The sequence below is a fragment of the Calonectris borealis genome, chromosome 7, assembly GCF_964195595.1.
Source record: "Calonectris borealis chromosome 7, bCalBor7.hap1.2, whole genome shotgun sequence".
Classification (NCBI taxonomy): domain Eukaryota; kingdom Metazoa; phylum Chordata; class Aves; order Procellariiformes; family Procellariidae; genus Calonectris; species Calonectris borealis.
In genome coordinates, this window is record NC_134318.1 from 19,852,861 (window position 1) to 19,871,046 (window position 18,186).

Here is an 18,186-nt window from a genome sequence, read left to right on the forward strand (position 1 = left end):
GAAGGATTCAGTTCAGGCTACATACAAGTAACCCACATGCCCCATGTAAGACAATGCTGACAAGTGTTCTACATACCAAAAACTGCTCCTTCCAGTAAATTTTATGGATATTTACCTTCATTTTTAAATTACTGAAGCAGTGAAGACTGCTGCAGAAATTAATTGGTCTACAAAATTTTAGAGCAGAGGACAATCTTTATCTGCTCTGAAGCTACTGGCACATCCTGGGATCATGTTGGGATCATAGCCATGGTTTACACTACTCCAGCATTCTAAGAAAGTTTATCAACAACTAAGAAAGTAGTTTGAACTGTTTGTTCCATGATGTAATCCCACTGCATTGAGAGCCGAGAACCACACCGCGTCCTACAGATGCCATCCCACTGTTGCCCCATACTAATAATTATCCATCATTATGCCTCTCTGTGGGATTAATTTACTTGACGGAACAGGTAACTCTCTTTCACAATATGATATAAATTGAGGAAATAAAAAAGTAACTGAAATAAAATACTAACACTATAAAAGCAGTGGTAATAAGAGGAAACAGAAATGCTCTCTACACTTTTTTTGCCCTTGATTTTTGTATTACCAATTCACGATATATCCCTCATTCCCACCTGCAAAGATGACAATATCTAGGAATGAGAGGGATGGAGAGAAAGGACAGTTAACAATAACGTTATGCAAAGGCATTTTGGAACAGAACACATAACTTGGTTGCTTGCTATACTAGTAGAGCTTGATAAACATACAGTTCTGAAAATCTCTGTGTGTGCCACAGATCCAATGGATTCATAAAACATTGTTTTCAGCACATGCAAAAATCAGCAGATATCTGCTGAGCACACATCGTAGGTCATTCTCTCTGCCTGACTCTGAAGTGCGCCCTGGCAAAGAAGGCCAGAAATGAGACGCTGTTGCCACAACTTGGTCACTTTGACTTTATTTATCTAGCATGTTCAGACTTCTCCCTGGTCCCTAGAAAAAGAAGGTTAACAAATTCTGGATGACAAACAAGATTAATTGTTCTAAATGGCCAGAAGTTGGACGTACTTGGTTGCAACGATTTAAAAAACGAAAACAAAACCAAACCAAAAACAACATACCAAACAAAAAACCAAACCAAACCAAAAACCTGCAAACAAAACCACACCAATACACACTGCAAGATTATGTTTACTCAGGACTAGGAAAATCAGTCTTTTTAATGCATCTTTGATTAGAACTAGTAAAAAAAAAAAGTGACAAGACAAATCCTTGTTCTCACTTACTTTTAAAAGTTGTAAATTATAAACAATTACAAAAGAGTAAGAAAATAGATTACAATTATCACGTTAGTAAAAATTCCAACAATGTTTGGCAATCTTGACAACTCGCTACCTTGCATATTCCTGTGGGTAGGGTGAAGAGTACCAGGTCTGGATCTCATATTTTCCAAACTCAATCACTGAAGGATATCGCCCACTTGTTTCACCAGTGTTTTTACACCCAATTTTCTGTCAGGTGCAATAAAAGCAAAATGTTAGTTACAGAAAAAGTAAAAGGAAAGTTAGCTTTATATCATCAGTTTCACCCAGTGAAAGTGTGAGAAACCTGAAGTATTCAAATCAGTTGCTTAAGTTCTTTCAACCCGGACAGAGGACAGAGTTTGCAAACAGCCAAATATAAACAGTGAAAATTTCTTTCAAGGTGCCAAACAACTAAACAGGAAGTTAAGCGAGTAGTGCTTACAAGTAAGTGCATACAAATAGATGGTGCATGGCACAGCCAAATAAGAGGCACAACTGCCACAGTTCTTTTCTCCTGCAGCATCGAGTGCGAGGACTTCTCTACAGTTCTGGTTCAAACTCAAAGCTGTCCTTTTGTCAAAACAATGAGGGAGAAGGCATCAGCAGAACCCTTCTAGAGTCCTTGGAATTTACCTCATAACAGTCAACAGTATACTAACACACACTAATCTCAGCTATCATACTGAAGTTGAGCTGATCAGAAAACGACTGCTAGACTCTAAAGCGCTGACAAAATACAAAAAAGGAAGAAACGTGGAGAAAAAAAAATTAATTTCAATGCCACGAATTTTAGAAATCTTACCACCTAACATTTTTGGACTGTATATGAAAGACAGAGAAAGGAGGAGGTGGGAACCATTTCCACGAGCAAATGGAAGTACAAACTAATAATGAAGTTGAATCTTTAAACTTGGTTTGAGTTTATTGGTTTACACACTCTGAATTAAGACTATAAAAAGGTCACCGAATTGACCCATAGCAGGTAATGTCAGCTCCTGTACACTAAACCTGAAAAAAATAAAGTGACTTCCATTACTGAAAAAAATATGAGACACACTCATTTATGATGCAATTTTATAAAAAGAAAAGCACAGAAAAGTAAAAGTCTGTTTTACTATAGGAAGATTCAGCTGCCATGTCCAGCTTCCTTGGCAAAAAAAAAAAAAAAAAAAAAAAGGCAGCAGCTCAGTCTCCACAAGCTTTAGATTACCACCAGATACCTTAAAGAAGAGCATTAACACCAGCTGGTATAAACAGTTTTAGTCAGATTCACCTCAAATATTTTCACTGCTAGAAAAAGTTTATAATATTTAAACTCAAAGTGTGTTAAATCATTGGGTAAAATGAAGTTATGAACTCACTAAACCCAGTTTCCTACCAAACAGTATTTGCTGGGACAGACTTAACTTTTAACAGTGGCTGCTTTATCCACAGAGGAAAATCATCAGGCACATTCTTACTCACCAACATCCACTCAGTCCTGACCAGGATGTCAGCTATGCTTAATCTCTATGCTTAATCAGTGGTAGTCCTGTGTCCAAAATGCTCAAGTATATCTTTCAAAATCTATCCCAAGTGTCACTTATCACCTAACCCATTCCAGTGTGATGCCTTGTCTCCTATCCAGGAGAATGTAACTGTATATACAGTGTCTCCCAAATTAAATTCACAGCAAGCATGACACATTAGATCAAAAAGAATATATTAAAAATGAAGATGAATAGACATATGAAAATGAACTGAGTTTTTATTTACAGAAATAACTACATTTTATGCAATATGATTCATACCTCCAGGGAAAGTTCTCGAGCCTGCTTAAATACTTCCAAATCCTCCTGTGTAACAGTGTCCTTGCTTCCCACCAGAAATACATCTGTATTTTCTTGTTTGATGCTTAGTTTGATTTCAGTATCTGTTATTTAAAACCAGCAGAAAGTTTATTCACAGACATGAAGATTACACATGCCTTACCAAAGTGATACTCCTAAATAAGATTGTAGCAACTATGGCTGTTATGATTCCCCATTTTAACTAAATTTGGGATTACTAAGTAACAGAAATGAAACTTTCCTCGCCTCTTGTTTGGTATTTTGCTGTTGCATGAGCTATTTTTGGTACTTGGTTGTCTGTCTGTATAAGCCTTTACAGTCCAGTTCTACTAAACTAGTTTTGAGCCTCATGAAATGGAGTATATTCTATCACTAGCACTATGCCACCTGATAATTCTAGTATACTCTACAAGGTAAAAATAAAAATAAGAGAAAAAAAGTTGCCCTTAAAAGTTGGAGACCAATGCTAAGCTAAATCTACATTCAAACATTATAAATATATTCTTTCTTAAATAAAAGTAATTATAAAAAAGGTAGTTCACAGCAGTACAGATCAAGTGTTGTGGAGACTGTAGCAAGATGGAGTTGTTCATGAAAAAGCAATGGAGCAGAGGGAAATGAATTGAAATGCCCACCATTATAAGCACTGACAGCACACAATCATGATGACAGCACTACTGCCAGAGAAAGGGCAGGGGAAGAACAAGGAAGTAGCATGAAAAGTGGCTACTCATGCGGTACTACAAGCCATAAGCAACATTATGAAGGCATTTGGGGCTCCTAGTGTCACTACAGATGCAAAAAATAATAAAAAGGTGGTGTGGTATTAGTCAGAAAAAACATTTTGGAGATTTAGTCAGCATTAGATAAAAGGCCAAAGTTTCGTTGCTTTTGTATGAAAGTGAAGTAAGAACAAGAGAAATAGCTAAGACCTATGTGACAATATAAGAATTTTGGTTTTGGACGGGACGCAGGTTTGGTTGGCGCTTTGACCTTTGCTTACCATCATCCTGATCAGGTTTAATCCTTCCGTCTGCCAAGCTCCCCTTCCCTGGTGAGGGGGTCCCCATCTGAGGGGTCACTTTATACTTTAATCTGCCTAGAATCCTGTGCTTTTTAAGGAAAGTTGTTCTCTTGAGGTGAGCAATTGCTTTAAAAGCATGTCCTCTAGACACACCCCATCCAGAGGTACAGGCATGAGAAATAAACCTACTCCTAACCTCTTTCTTTCCACAGAAATGGCTATTAGATTTTGATGTGGAAGATAACTCTGGTTTACGACGCAAACGCTTGGGTGGTGCATAGCTTGGGTGTCCCTTTTTTCGAGACCGTCCCTGAGTGGTATAGATATGAGAGAGTCCATCAAAGAGTCCCTTTAGCTGACTGTTATTAGGAAGACTACTAAAGGAGGGTATGCTTGACTGACTGGAAGAACTTTGGGGAGAGTTAGAAGAAGTGGAAGTGCTGGATTTTTGTGAACTGGGGCTCTGAACAGAGATGGGGGTTGGGGGTAGAAGTGAAGAAGGTGGAGATTTTAGCTTTTGTGTGGTACCTGTAGCCAACACAAGAGAAGTGCATGACTGTTTCTGAGAGACCTTTTTCCTTGGACGATAGTGCTTTGAAAAGTCTATTATTTCACCTCGTGATCTGCGACCATCAGGTGATGGTGTAAAGAACTTAGTAAGGCCATCAATGAGCCCTTTGGTTTTCTTGTTAACTTTAAGTGTAGAGGCAGATATGTAGGTGGAGGTGGTGGTGATTTTGGTGGTGGCACCAGGCCGAGTGGGGTCTGTAACAGGCAATCTGCTGCTTGAATCCTTCACAGATGCAGCATGACCAGATGAAGGTGTGGTACAGACTTTAGTCTTTTGACCCCTACCAGGTGACCCCCTTCCTGTGAATGCATTCACGGATCCTTCATCACTGGTTACAGACCTATGCAAAAATTTGGAAAATAAAAATCAGCATTAAAAATCTGTAACTACTGCCAAATAGTACTACAGTTTATACAAGTTACTTATGCCCCTGTACTTATTTCAAGAAATTTAAAGACACATACAGTTTGGAAATACATTTCACACTATGACATAACATCCAACTATTCTGTTTTCCCTTTTTCTTTTTTCTTTTTTGTTGTGTCCCTGCCCCCGGCCTTTCTTTAAAAGATAGTCCACAGTACATATAAATAGAAGCAGCTGGGATAGCAAGATCTCCCAAGTATACAGCCTCCCCACCAACTTTTAGGCATGGCAGAAGTATGCTTCGTTGGAGAGAAACATGAGCGCACTGTGTCTGAGTACAATAACTGCTCCATCATCATAGAGTTTATTGTACACACAAATGAGAGGCACATGTTCAGTGTTAATAAATTACTGCATGTCAAGACACTTAACTTCAGACTACATTTGCTTAAAACTGTAGAGAAAGTCTATTAGTCCTTTAAAGCAATACAGTCAGTTTTCAAGAAACTGCTATTTTTTCCACACTCTTGTTGGATTATGTATGTCAACACTACTAGTAAAAATTACCACCAAAGACCTAAAAGCAAAATGAGGTAGCTTACGAAGAGCATTACAACAAAACCAAAGAAACAGACTCTGTTTTCTTGTTAAATTGGAACAATAGCAAAAACAAAAAAAGCAAAGGAAAGGAAAGAGCAAAACTGTAAGACCAAGTGGTGTTTGTAGAAAAGCCATAAACCAATCAGGCCTAAAATGGAAGGTGTTGAGAAGGAAGAGTGGTGAACATTATTTAAATGCTAGGAAGAAAAAGGGTATGGAACCAGGACAGTATGCTGAAAGCCAACTTTTGTGACAGCAGAAGTACAGGTTTAGCCGGACACTAATGACTGAAGAGAGGAACAACATTGAAGGACACGCTGAAGAGCAGTATATTGTAAGTATATAGAAAAAGAATGTTTAAAAATATTTGCAGTAAAAGAAATAGGTATCAGAAGGCATGATCAAATTGCAAATCCAAACAAAGCTATATAGTTGCATCAAATGCTTCTATTCCCTTTTCCGTCCTGCTCTTTGAAGTTAGCTTATTTACTCTGCAGCGGAAAATTTTCTTCCACACATTTTGCCTTCTTAATTGAGATGCTGAAGTAATTAATTCCAACAGGTTACTTCTAATTAGAGATTGAACAGCTTGGGGCTACCATCTGGTTTACTGAACTCCAAGGGCCCACCAGTTTAAGAACTAGCCCCTTTTCCACTCACACATCCTTAAATCTGGTTAGCTCCTAAGAGGCAACAAAACCAGAAACTTCTAAGTCTTTTGAATCCTTTGGTGCTATAAGCTTATGTCCATCACAAGACCTATTCTCACTACCAGATGTAGTAATTACCATCAGTGCCAGAGGCCAACACACACCTGGTTTTAGTTAATCCTACACAGTAATTTGCCTGTGAAGGGCTTCCTACAGATGGTCAACAGGCAAAAAATTATTCCAGTACTACTGGACAGGTTTTCTTTGTACTACACAAAAAGAACTAAGTGGCATTAGCTAACCTTCCTGTATTTCATGTGACCACACACTTTTATGTATGACACTGTTGCCTTCTGTACCCCACGATTACTTTTAAATACGATTCCATGAGGAATAGTCTCTTTCTCTTATCCCACCTCCTAACCACTATTTTTCCAAAACAAGATTACTTTGGTTTATGTATATTAGACATTGAAGTAATAGAAATGTGCCCACAGTATTGCAAATACTTATTACACAAAGAACCCCCGCCAAGTACTACTCTGACATGCTCATGTGGCTCACAAGCTACACAGAAAAGAAAATCTTTATAAAAATATTCATAATCATCACCCAATGCTAAGAGAACTTCTGCATCCTTTAGCACAACATTTATTTTAAAAGTTGTAGCTCAGAATCCCATTAGCAAAATGTAACAGTAAAATCCTCCCAACCTTTCCAGCCTTTCTTTTACATGTATGAGGAAGGAGGAAAAGCAGAAGAGACATTCCTACCAAAGAGAGGACATTCCTACCAAATGTGTAGGTAGTGTCAGAGAGACATTCCTACCAAAACCACTGTGGGAACCCAAATCAGGGACATGTTTTTAGAGAAATAAGATGGCATTACTATATTACAACCCTAAGCTCCAGTTGAAGGCTTAGGAGTTTTCAAAGGGGTAAAACCAGAGGTGTAGCTAGAGCCAGAGGTGTAGCTAGAGAAGGAGGGAATATTTTTATTATGCATACATAATGATATATAAGAATTTCAGTTAAAACACTGAAAGTTGTATGGCTATTTCAATGACCTTCAAATTCCTAAGTTATTTAGTTAGGAGGAGAACGGGGAAGTAAAAGAATGTTTCACCCAGTCTTCCTTTAACAGCATGCTCTCATGAGCTACTACAACTACATCTTTTACTTTCATGTAGCACCACACTTCATCTTTGTCCTGTACTACTTTCCTAGAGCAACATACACTGAACTTTAGGATACGGACCAAAAAGGCAAGACAAAGGATCTTGGCAGAGAAAGAGGGGGAAAAAGAATATAGCAAGCTGCACAGTACCAAGTATACCAACTTGACTAGTGTGCTGTACTCGAGTAATATGAGTATATTTTTTTTTTCCCCCTTCTATTTCTATGTTGGCTCCATTGACTCCGGAAATCCTTATTTTGCAAAATGCAAAGTTTTATAGCAGCTACTGTGCAACTCTGGAGAATACCAGACAGGTGTTTAGACTATAGAGAAAAATGGTTGGGTAACAGCCACATGACAGAAAAAGTAGTAGATAGAGCCGGGAAGCTTTTCAGCTGCTGAGTTGACATGGCCAAACAGATAGTTAAATAGGAGGAGAAGAAAGGCATATGTGGATAGGAACGTGTGATGGAGGGCAACATGCTACTGGAGTTAACACAGAATCTGTTCCTGTTTAACACTCAGTGTAATGTCAACTCAGCATTTGAATGCTACTTAAACAATCCTCCAACCAAGCCTCAAGATGTCCAACTACAGTGTTCCCTGGAAAGACAGATGCCAAAAGAATTACAGCGCTCTCTTGTCTTAGATAAACACATTCCTGAGAAGCAAGAGGAATTGCAACCTCTTTCCCTAGTAACCAGTGGCAGCTTAACAGCAGAATTCAAGCACTAATTTCTTCCAGAGTACCACTGAAACCAGAACTTCCGTAGTACTTGCATAGTTTGCTTTTTGGAATGGGTTTTGTGAGCTGATGTTAACTAATAAAGTCATCTTTGTACAACTTTTGAACAGGTGTTGGAGCAGAATAGTCTCCTGAAGTTGGATATAAGTAACTATTATCCACTTCGTATAGATTCTGTATGTACTTCAATTATTTGAAGTTACACTTAAAAGACAACTGTGGCATATGTTATCACACAGACTTCTATTTGTATCTGCTACAGGTACAAGTTTTGTTAAAAAATTACAGGTTCTAGAAAAGTAAGTTACAGGAATTTTTTTTTTTCATCACCTTCTGACATGACACAAAAAGCACCCACTATAATTAAGACGTTATTGGCCATTGGGTTGCAAGGCATATACTAGAATATTCGTCAGCTACTTTCCCCAACTTGAAATACAGTTAAAAAAAACTGTAATTGAACCTGCGTCAACTTTTATCTGACTACATTCTCAGCAACATTAAAAAAAAAATTCAAGAGAAACCTACAACATTCGTTGCTTTAGTTTATTTTTCGGTCGTCCAATAGGTTTTGCATATCGTCGCCTTATTTGGGCAGCTTTCTCATGAAGTAGCTTTCTCCCTTTCTTCTTTGGTCTACAGACCTGGCAAATCCACATCCCTACATAAAGGAAAAAATTTTAATTGTACACAGTTTATTTAATCTGTACTGCAGGTGTCTAACAAGATACATGCCAAGTACAAAAGGTCAACAAATTATGTTATGAACAGGACATAGGGAAGGGGAAGTGGACAGAGAAAAGTGATCCACTTCTACCCATACTTTGAAATTTTTGAAAGCAAAGTGCTCATGAAAAGGGGAAAAAAAGGCAACAAGGATCACAGAAAAGATTGTGAGCAAATGGGTTCTTAGAAGAATTTCTGTTCTAGCTTGTCCCTCCTTATACTACCTAGATCTTTTTTCAGACACAATTAAGATGGGGAAAAAATTACATGTGCGTTACAAAGCAATCTAGGCTAGAGTGCACTAAAGAAAATACCAGATCACACCTAGCTATGTTTGTTTTAATATACAACAACTTCAATTTGGCATTCTTTTAATGTTAGATGACCATGTCTGAACACTTATTTATTATAGATACGGCTGGGGATTTGAGGAGGAGGGCTGGGGGAAGCTGGAAAAAGTTTTTAGCGTGACTTTAAGGTTAAATAGGGAAACCCATAAAGATGTGAGAGCACAAGTGAGAGGTGCTATATATCAGAAATCTAGAGATTAGAGAACCTCAAGACACAGGTGTTTTATTTGTTTGTGTGTTTTTAAATTACTCTTACAAAAGGCATGAAGAAGCAGGCTCTTTCACTTGCTCTAAAGGACTTCTTTGTCAGTGTATATAGTCCAAACATTTTAACAGCCTTTGTAAAACTTCAATAAATTGGCCAACAACTCAATACACAGTGAATTCATCTGGTCAACTGACCACAGACCTTTAGTATTTTCCTGAGAAAAAAAATTCGCAAGTAAAGAAAAATAAAGTACTGGCTTTGACATCATTGAAATCATACTGTTTACCAATGCAAAAATATTTAGCATGCTCAAGACCTTTTGGTCACTTAATATGAGAAAAGACTGTGAATGAAAGTATTTTCCTTGAAAGGATTTTTATTATCACCTTTTGGCATTCGGGAAAGTGGTGGGTCGCAGCACTCCATGTGGAACCCTCTATCACAGGAGTCGCAAAAAAGCATGTTATCCTGAAGGGGGGCGGTGGGGGGGGAGGGGAGGAAGAGGAAGAGGAAAAAAAAACCTTAATACAGCATTGCTTGAAGTGGTACATCAGTGATTTGTATTTGCACATGTGCTAAGTATAGAGCTACAGTAAACAAAGAAAAGTCAGATAATACTCAACAGTAACTTACTGCATTTTTGCCTTGGATCCTACATGCACTGCATGTCTTGCATTCAATACACTGCCATCTTAAAGCCTTCACATTTGTTGTTAACTCAGGACAGAATTTCAAACATGATGGATGTCCTAAAAAAACCAAAACATTTAAAGCTTGAGATTTAAAATTGGTAAGATTGTTTCTTAAGTTCAACAGGATGTAGCCAGCACTACCAGAACCCTGCAAGCACCAGCTTTTCAGAACTTTGCAACACATTACTTAACTCATCTCCTTCATACAAAGATACAGAATAACTTCCATAAAACTCACTTATGAAGAGAGGTAGAAAGTTGACTTCTACTGTATACTGTAACTGACACCTATAAATGGTCTACACAAGGAAATGAAATTGAATTTTTATTTTCACTAGGTTATTTCCGCAGCATATTAAACTGCCATTGGTTCTGAAAAATATATTTTTACAAACCTGACCCCACTCCCCTTTTATAGCAGTGCAACATAAACAGAAGAAATCTTTACATAAAACTGTATTAGTTATTTTTCTAAATATACTAAGTATCTACCAGGGAAACTTAATAGTCAAACTATATGCATTTTTCATTCTAAATTATTACTTAATTATATACAAAGAACAACTTCACAGCAGTAAGAAGGGGGGAAAAAAAGAAGCAGGCAATTGGCACAAGAAAAGCTTACTGCAAAGGAAGATTTAAAACGGGGGGGAAGGGGGGGGCGGGGGGGAGAGCAGCTGAACTACCACCTCCCATGAAACTGTATTTTATTCCCTGGTGGGACCATCCTCTTTTCATGGTAGCCTAGAAGGCCTACATGGCTTTTCCAATTAATACGAGATACCAGATAACTCAACACATACAACACTTTAGGCAATACTGGCAGTGATTTTTCATATCTTCAACAACCTCAATGGAGCCTACCCTTAATCCAGGAAGGATAAAAGCACTGCTAAATACGAAGGGATAAGCCTTCCCAGGGAAACACTTTTTGCCAGTATTATATTCAGAGATTATCAAGAACATAACCCACAAGTTGTCAGAGAGATAAGAATCCCTGATGCCATGCTGCACTTATAGTTGGCTGCAGTGATGTGATGCACATGAAGGATGCTTTCTTCTCACTGTCAGAGTCGGGATACGTGCTTTCTTCCAGGTAATGGTCTAGTCATGGTGATTCAGACTTTCTCCATCTGCTGTTTCTCAGTCCAAGACTGAGCTAAACCACCACAAACAAGAATACAGGCTAATCCATAAGCATTTGCTATTTTCATCTTCTAATGGACTGAGGCATGAATGGCAAAGATGACTGATGGAATGCAAAAGCCACTTTAATAAGTGCAAATTTCAGATTTTATTTCCTTTTATTGTATGCACCCAAGGCTTAATCCACTTTTTGTTAAACTTTAAAAGACAATTTAAATTGTGTAAATATAGCATATTCTCAAAATAAAATGCAGGAATATAATCTATTAGTAAAGAACAATCAATAATAAATTCAAAGAGTAGCTTCAAAAACAAAGACATTGAAAAAGTATTGCCATTTGATTCTTGGCATACAGTTTAAGAGACATTAACAAATTTTTGTGGTTAAAACCAAGTATGCACTTAAAGTGACTATTTTTCTTGAAAGTCACAAATATACTCTGTAACTGCATAGTTGAGTTCGATGCTACGCTGTTCCCTTCAATAAACCTTAACAAATGCTTCATTTAAAAAAATCTGCTAAGAAGTAAGAAAAAAGCTCCCTAGAGTGGCTGATATTAATAATCAATATCAAAGAAAGTCTTATTTCATCAACTATGACTTAACAACTATATTAACACATTAAAGAGTAATCATAAACCAATTACCTCTATATAAGTACATTTAATTCCAGTGATCTACCATGCACAGAAGTGATTTACTTCAAGGAGCAAGTAAGTTGTGGTTTAAATTGTTGATTTTAACTTTGCCTTAAGTAAATAACTGAGAAGTATAAACATAAGGAACATCCATTCTCACCGGTTGGTAACTATGCACAGATTAGGTGTAACAGGGTTAATTCATTTCTCTGTTATCTACCAACATAACATTTCTCATTCAAGCAATTACACAGCTTAATACATTTGTTAATATCCTTAAGTGTTAGATTTTACTATCAGACAGAAATTCAAGAAAAAAAAAACATTGGTATTAAATATGAAGATTTTGCCTGCAACTCCAAGTCCTTGAGCCACAAATAACTAGAGGCTGGAAGAGTACAAATCGGAATCATCACTATGCATTTGCCATGTTCTTCTACTGTCTTTCCTAGGTATGCACTAGCAGAGACGGCACAGAAATTTTCAGATTTCAAAATATCATATGGTATTGTACTTTAATAGCTGGTAATACTTACACTCTTCATTTTGGACACAAATTGACATAGTACAAATATAACAATAACAAGTAGAGGGTAATGCCTACCAGACACGAAGTGGTAATCAACACAGGTTTCACTTTTAAAAGGGACTCTGTTTAACTACTTTTTGTAGTCTAACAAATTTCTGTAGTCAGTTAAATGGAGTCACTGTGACCTTCAGTGATTTTACAGCTAGTTTCTTTAAATTTGAAGGAGTTGAAGAGGGAAAGCATGTTTCTGGCTTCAAAATTCACAGTATTTCATCTCTAACTGATCTAAACTAAAATCGAGAACATACTATCTTCTCCATATCCAGAAGCTGATACATTTGCCAAGAGGTTTTCAAAACTTGATCAATCTCTAGTTTAAAGTGTTTCAGATGGTAATTTCTCTTGGTTCAATCACTTGACTTTCTTTAACCTCAGCAGCATCAATATTTTCATGTAGCACACAAGTTTAACCGATTACTGGAAATTTAGACCTTTGAAAGCTGGCAAGTTCCACCAGGAATATACATAGGCTTACTTTAAAATAAAGCCATTAATAATTAAATGCTTTAAAATCCGTTCTTATCCCTCCCAGTTAGAAAAGGTTAAGATTTGCGATTCGTTGATGTGGCAGAAATAGGTGAGATCAGGAAGTTAAAACAGAATGTCTCACTCCTTTGTGACTGAAGGCAACTCCTTTAACCTGCCCACTTTTGTTTCCTTGTTGCAAATTTGGGCCTTGTTTATTTTTCAAAGGATTTGACAAAACAAAAACCAAGCATTATATCAGTAACAACAATTATGTACAGTGCTAAATTAGATACGCTAATATCTCCAGTTATTTTTAACTTTGATACAAGTATTGGGAACTAATGTATAAGATATTTCACATAAAAACCCCTTGTGTTTGATAACCTTTTAGGTAGAAAGCATTATTATTTAGGGTGACTTTAGCTATGAGCAGAGAGGATCAGTGCACCTATCTTGGGCATGTAGTAGGTTTTTCCACCTGCAGGTTTCTTAGCAATTCATCTTATCCAACTAGCCAACATCCTCCCACAGACGGCAATAATTAAGACAATTCCCATATTCCCTTATTCTTAAAGTGTACCCTAAATCTCCTTTATAAAGCAATCTCTGCACAGTCCTTTCCAAATATTTTTTGTTCCTATTCCTCTTGACCTGACTCTGATGTCTTTGTTGTTCTGCTCTCCAGCCTACCCTACCCATCTTTGATCGGTAACCGTCTTGCCTTCTCAGCCTAACACACTATTTGTTTGAAAGGACAGTACCCATAGGCATTCTACTTTTAGCTACTTTTGCCCCCTTTTTAAAAATATTTATTATAGTTCCCCAGTAACTCAACATTTTTTTCCTCCTCTTTCTTTTAAAATCTGTCAGCAGCAGCTCTTTAATTGCTTCCGCACCTCTCAATTGGGAAAACAGAAGTAGAGTTGATTCCAGTTCTCAAGTCTATTGATTTTCCAAAATCAAAAGATAGAGAAAAAAGCAGGGGCGGGGGGGAGAGAAGAAATGGTTGCTTTTGTAATAGGATTTGTTTTCTCACATCTGATATGCCTCATCTTAATCCTTTAGACAATGCCCTGTGCAAAATGACATAGCAGTGCATTTCGTTTCCACTGCCCGAATACCACAAAATAAGAGTAATATCAATGAAATGTGCAGATATCCAGACAGTTTCTGCTTTCAGAATGCAGAAGCATTACCTGAAGAAACACCAGCAACTGACACAAAAACATAAAGGAAAGCAGACATGCCAGTAGTGGGCACTGCAATTTAATCTCTGATCAACTGAACAATTTGCTCGCTGTGCGCAACATGCAATTTCTTTTATGTTTGTTAGACAGCAAGACCAGCTTTGAGATACACTGCAATGTGCAGAATTACAAATCCAATTACAATAAACCTCCACTTGAGTGAAGTTTTGTTATTTATAAAATGCACTGAGATTGGCTTCTATTTTAGTTAGGCATCAGTAGCTAAAGTTTAACCATCCAGCAATCTGATTGGCAGTCTCACCATTTCATTCTTCATATCTAACACATCTGAGGAACTAATTAACGATAATTTAGTCTTAATGAGGCAGAGAGAATGTATCAGTGTTAATTCAAATGGAAGCTGATCCATGAAAGTCAAGACTTTCAATTCTAAAGCGTCTTAGACCTACCAGGGGATTATTACACAACAGAAGTGTAGCTGATATCTAAGCTCACCTGATTAATGTAAACTCTGCGTACCAGAGTCTAACCAAACACAAATCCTATTAAATTTCCAAATATTAGAATACAGATTTGAAAGCACAGGAAACCTGTAAACCACTAAAGGAAGACAGTTTAAAATTTATGGGGTTTGGTTTTGCATACGGGGGGAAAAAGCCACTTTCTTACTTCATGGTTTATTCATTTGCCTAAATATACTAAAAAATACACTGTCTAAAATACAAAGAATCTCTCTGGGGTGACAGATTCAGAAGCACATAATCAAAAGCATATCCTGATTAACTGAAAACACGTTTTTGATCCACACTGTTTTGTTTTTACTTAAGTACTTACGTAGCTATCACAGTACCCAAGATAGACTGTCTTCAGCACACCTACAAAATGATGGTACATACGGACTCTGAATTCAAAGACACCAAAACAATATTTTTCACTTCCAGCCTTCTCAAAAGCAGTGCTGGCTTATGCAGACCACTTCTCCACTCATTTCCCTCCCCAGCACTTCCCTATTCTTCATTCTGGCACAGAAGTTGGTATGGCTCTGCAGTGAACTAGACTGGGGAACTGATCAAACTTGTCTTTCAACTACATTTGTTCCTCAATCCAATTTATATGCAACCAGGTGCCAGCACAAAGGGGTAGCTCCAAGCAGTTGGATGTTGCAGCCTGTGACTTTAAGCAGCACTGTTATTTTGTCTTTCAGCTGGGATAGGATGGTCTGCATTGCAAAGCTTTACCAAAAGTACTTCCCAATGCAGCTGTAAGCTTATAGGAGCAAAAAGTTTTTCTACTGGCACAGCTAAACAGAAGCAGTCCACTCAACTGACAAACTATACGGGCCAAATAACTCGTCTTCCAGCACAAAGCTATTTTCCACAGGGGATTTTTTCAGAATAGCTAAACTGGTCAGAGGATTTTCACATCCAGAAATCTACAGTGGCACCAGAAAAAGCTTTATGGCATAGTGTTGTTAAAGAGATTTGCCCAAGTTTCTTAGCCAAATCCCTCTGAGAATCAGGAATAACCTAGGTCAAAAACACATTTGGTATCATCCATGCACAAGCACTGCACAAAGCAGCAGTGTACTACAGTATTTAATTTTCAAAGTTAACCTAGTTGCTCACTTTAAGGGAAGCACCTGCATTCAGAACAGCTACATGGAGTCTGCAAGAGCTGCTGCAACACACAGGAGCAAGGTACATATGATCAGTAGAGAGCCACTATCTTGTGCCTGACAAGTAACAGGTGCCTAACAGCTTTAGTATGTTATCTGAAATATTATTCAAATTCCCACTTGAGTAACGAAAGAATTTTATTAAAAAATGAATTGGATACACAAGACATGCAACAGCAAAGACTGCTACACAGTCTTTATTATTATGATTATTCCTCAGCTTCTGAAATGTTGCAAATCTGAGTAAGCAAAATTCTTGATCATCATTTGATGTCACAATGCAAAACTGAGTTTTCAGATCAAACATAGATCCCAAACAATAACAAAATTCCTGTATTCTACAAGTGTGATTTCCCTATTAATTTACTCAGCAGAGCTATATTTTTGGCATAAAGATGAATTTCACACATCGCATTTGTAGTCATCCAGATGACAAAATTTTAGTTTAAAAAAAAGTCTCTTCCATTCCCTGCTTTGTTTCGGTTCTCAATCTATGTCCAAAGAGAGGATGAATTTAGAAGTTTGAAATACTTTTAATACCTTAAAAACAGACTTAAGCAAACATTTCTAGTATTTGTAAATTCAGCCAACTTACCACTGCTGCCACAGTCTGCACAAGACAATAGCTCTTCTGGTTTTTTTTCACGATTTGATTCTTTCGTTCCCAAACAAAAGCTACATATCGGGATGGGATCAGCTCGTGGCTAGATTTAAAAATAAATAGACAGAGTTAGCTAGCAAAAAAAACCAACACACACCCCCCCAAAAAACCCCACCAAACAAAAAGCCTCAGTGATCTTTTTTTTCTTTCACTTTTACCTGACATTTTGTTATACCACGTCCATACAAATGTCCATTTTACTAACTTCAGAATAATAAAGTTTGTTATCTTAACATACTTCATAAATGTTAAGTTGGCCCATAATAAACAACCTTGTACTAATCCATGTAAACTTCTCCAATACAAGACTAGTGTTAACAAAAATGAGGAAAAATTAGAACTTAGGACTCTATTCTTAAACATAAAATTTCAACTCCAGAACACAATCCCTTGGTCTTCAGATGTAATAGTGCTAAAAGATTAAGATGCAAACTGACCTTTATTACAGATTAATATAGTTCCTTTCCACAAGAAAAACAGGAACTTTTACAGAAACTCTCAAATTTAAGACATACTTTATTATTCTTCCATCCAATACAACTCACACCTCCCTCTGAAACTACCATTTTCAGGTAAAAACACTGGATTCAACAGATCAACAGTTATCCATTCCAGTCTGAGGAGTCCTCTCAGCTATGATACACAACAGGAATAAAATGAAAACGAAAACATGCAAATCTTTCAATGTCTGGAAGCAATACACAGACCTTTTCAGATAGTGTCTTAAGAATTGATACAAATTTACTTCCCGATCTTCCTAATCTGTGTGACAAACTATCAGAGATTAAATACCCCCAAAGAGTTTCTGCAGTAAATTTTAGAGCTTTAATGAAACTACTTACCTGCATCATCCAAAATATTAATGTATTAATGCCTACACAGAAGTATCTGTAAACAGATCTATAACAAATAAAATGATGTGCAACTATTTCTCAAGTGGGATACTCAAACAAGAATACCTTCCCAGACTGGCTTCTAGCAGCTAGTATCACAACAACTCAAAAATTAAAATAGTTTCTTTTGCAAATTCATAGTTTCCAGATTTAGCTAAGTAATACTGTTAGTTTTATATATAACAGTAATTATTTGTTGTTTTCATCTTCAATTGTTACATTTCCACTCTGTACCACAATACTTCGAAAGCTGACAGATCATCTTCACTTGACCTATGAATCTGTATTCCATTACAGTTCTGGGAAGTGGGGAATGCTTATTTTCAGGGGTATTCTTGAGAAGGCATCAGTTCCGTGTAGATATGCCCTTATACCTCAACACAACATAATACAGAAATACTGAAAGTAGGTTTATAGTAGTGAGCTTTATGATCATCCCAAATCAAGCAGCAGACTCCAAATACTGATACCAGCAAGGTAAAGTTGTCCTACCCAGCCAGAGGAGCACACATATCCTTACCCTAGCCTACAACCACATAAACTTCCATATAAACACACCCTGAGGCATAGTACTTTTTCTGAAAGCTTAGTCCTCAGAAGGCCTGTTCACTGTTCATCTCTTCACAATCCAATTATCAGAATATTGACATACTTGTATACCCCAAAGAATATACATAAA

General features: G+C 37.1%; 1 protein-coding gene across 12 annotated transcripts in view; it reads right to left on the minus strand.

Annotated features, from left to right (window-relative positions):
* Nucleotides 1-18,186, minus strand: part of KAT6B (lysine acetyltransferase 6B) — a 119,243-nt gene that overhangs the window by 41,394 nt on the left and 59,663 nt on the right. For 6 of the 12 annotated variants that reach the window (XM_075154427.1, XM_075154428.1, XM_075154423.1 and 3 more), the window contains exons 3-9: nucleotides 16,549-16,657; nucleotides 10,171-10,286; nucleotides 9,924-10,005; nucleotides 8,782-8,914; nucleotides 4,125-5,056; nucleotides 3,083-3,204; nucleotides 1,384-1,499 (exon numbers count right to left, since the gene is read on the minus strand). In XM_075154427.1, coding sequence (XP_075010528.1) covers nucleotides 1,384-1,499; nucleotides 3,083-3,204; nucleotides 4,125-5,056; nucleotides 8,782-8,914; nucleotides 9,924-10,005; nucleotides 10,171-10,286; nucleotides 16,549-16,657 — 1,610 coding nt within the window. The remainder of the gene's footprint in view (nucleotides 1-1,383; nucleotides 1,500-3,082; nucleotides 3,205-4,124; nucleotides 5,057-8,781; nucleotides 8,915-9,923; nucleotides 10,006-10,170; nucleotides 10,287-16,548; nucleotides 16,658-18,186) is intronic. The other 6 variants (XM_075154435.1, XM_075154432.1, XM_075154433.1 and 3 more) reach the window with 3 other exon arrangements.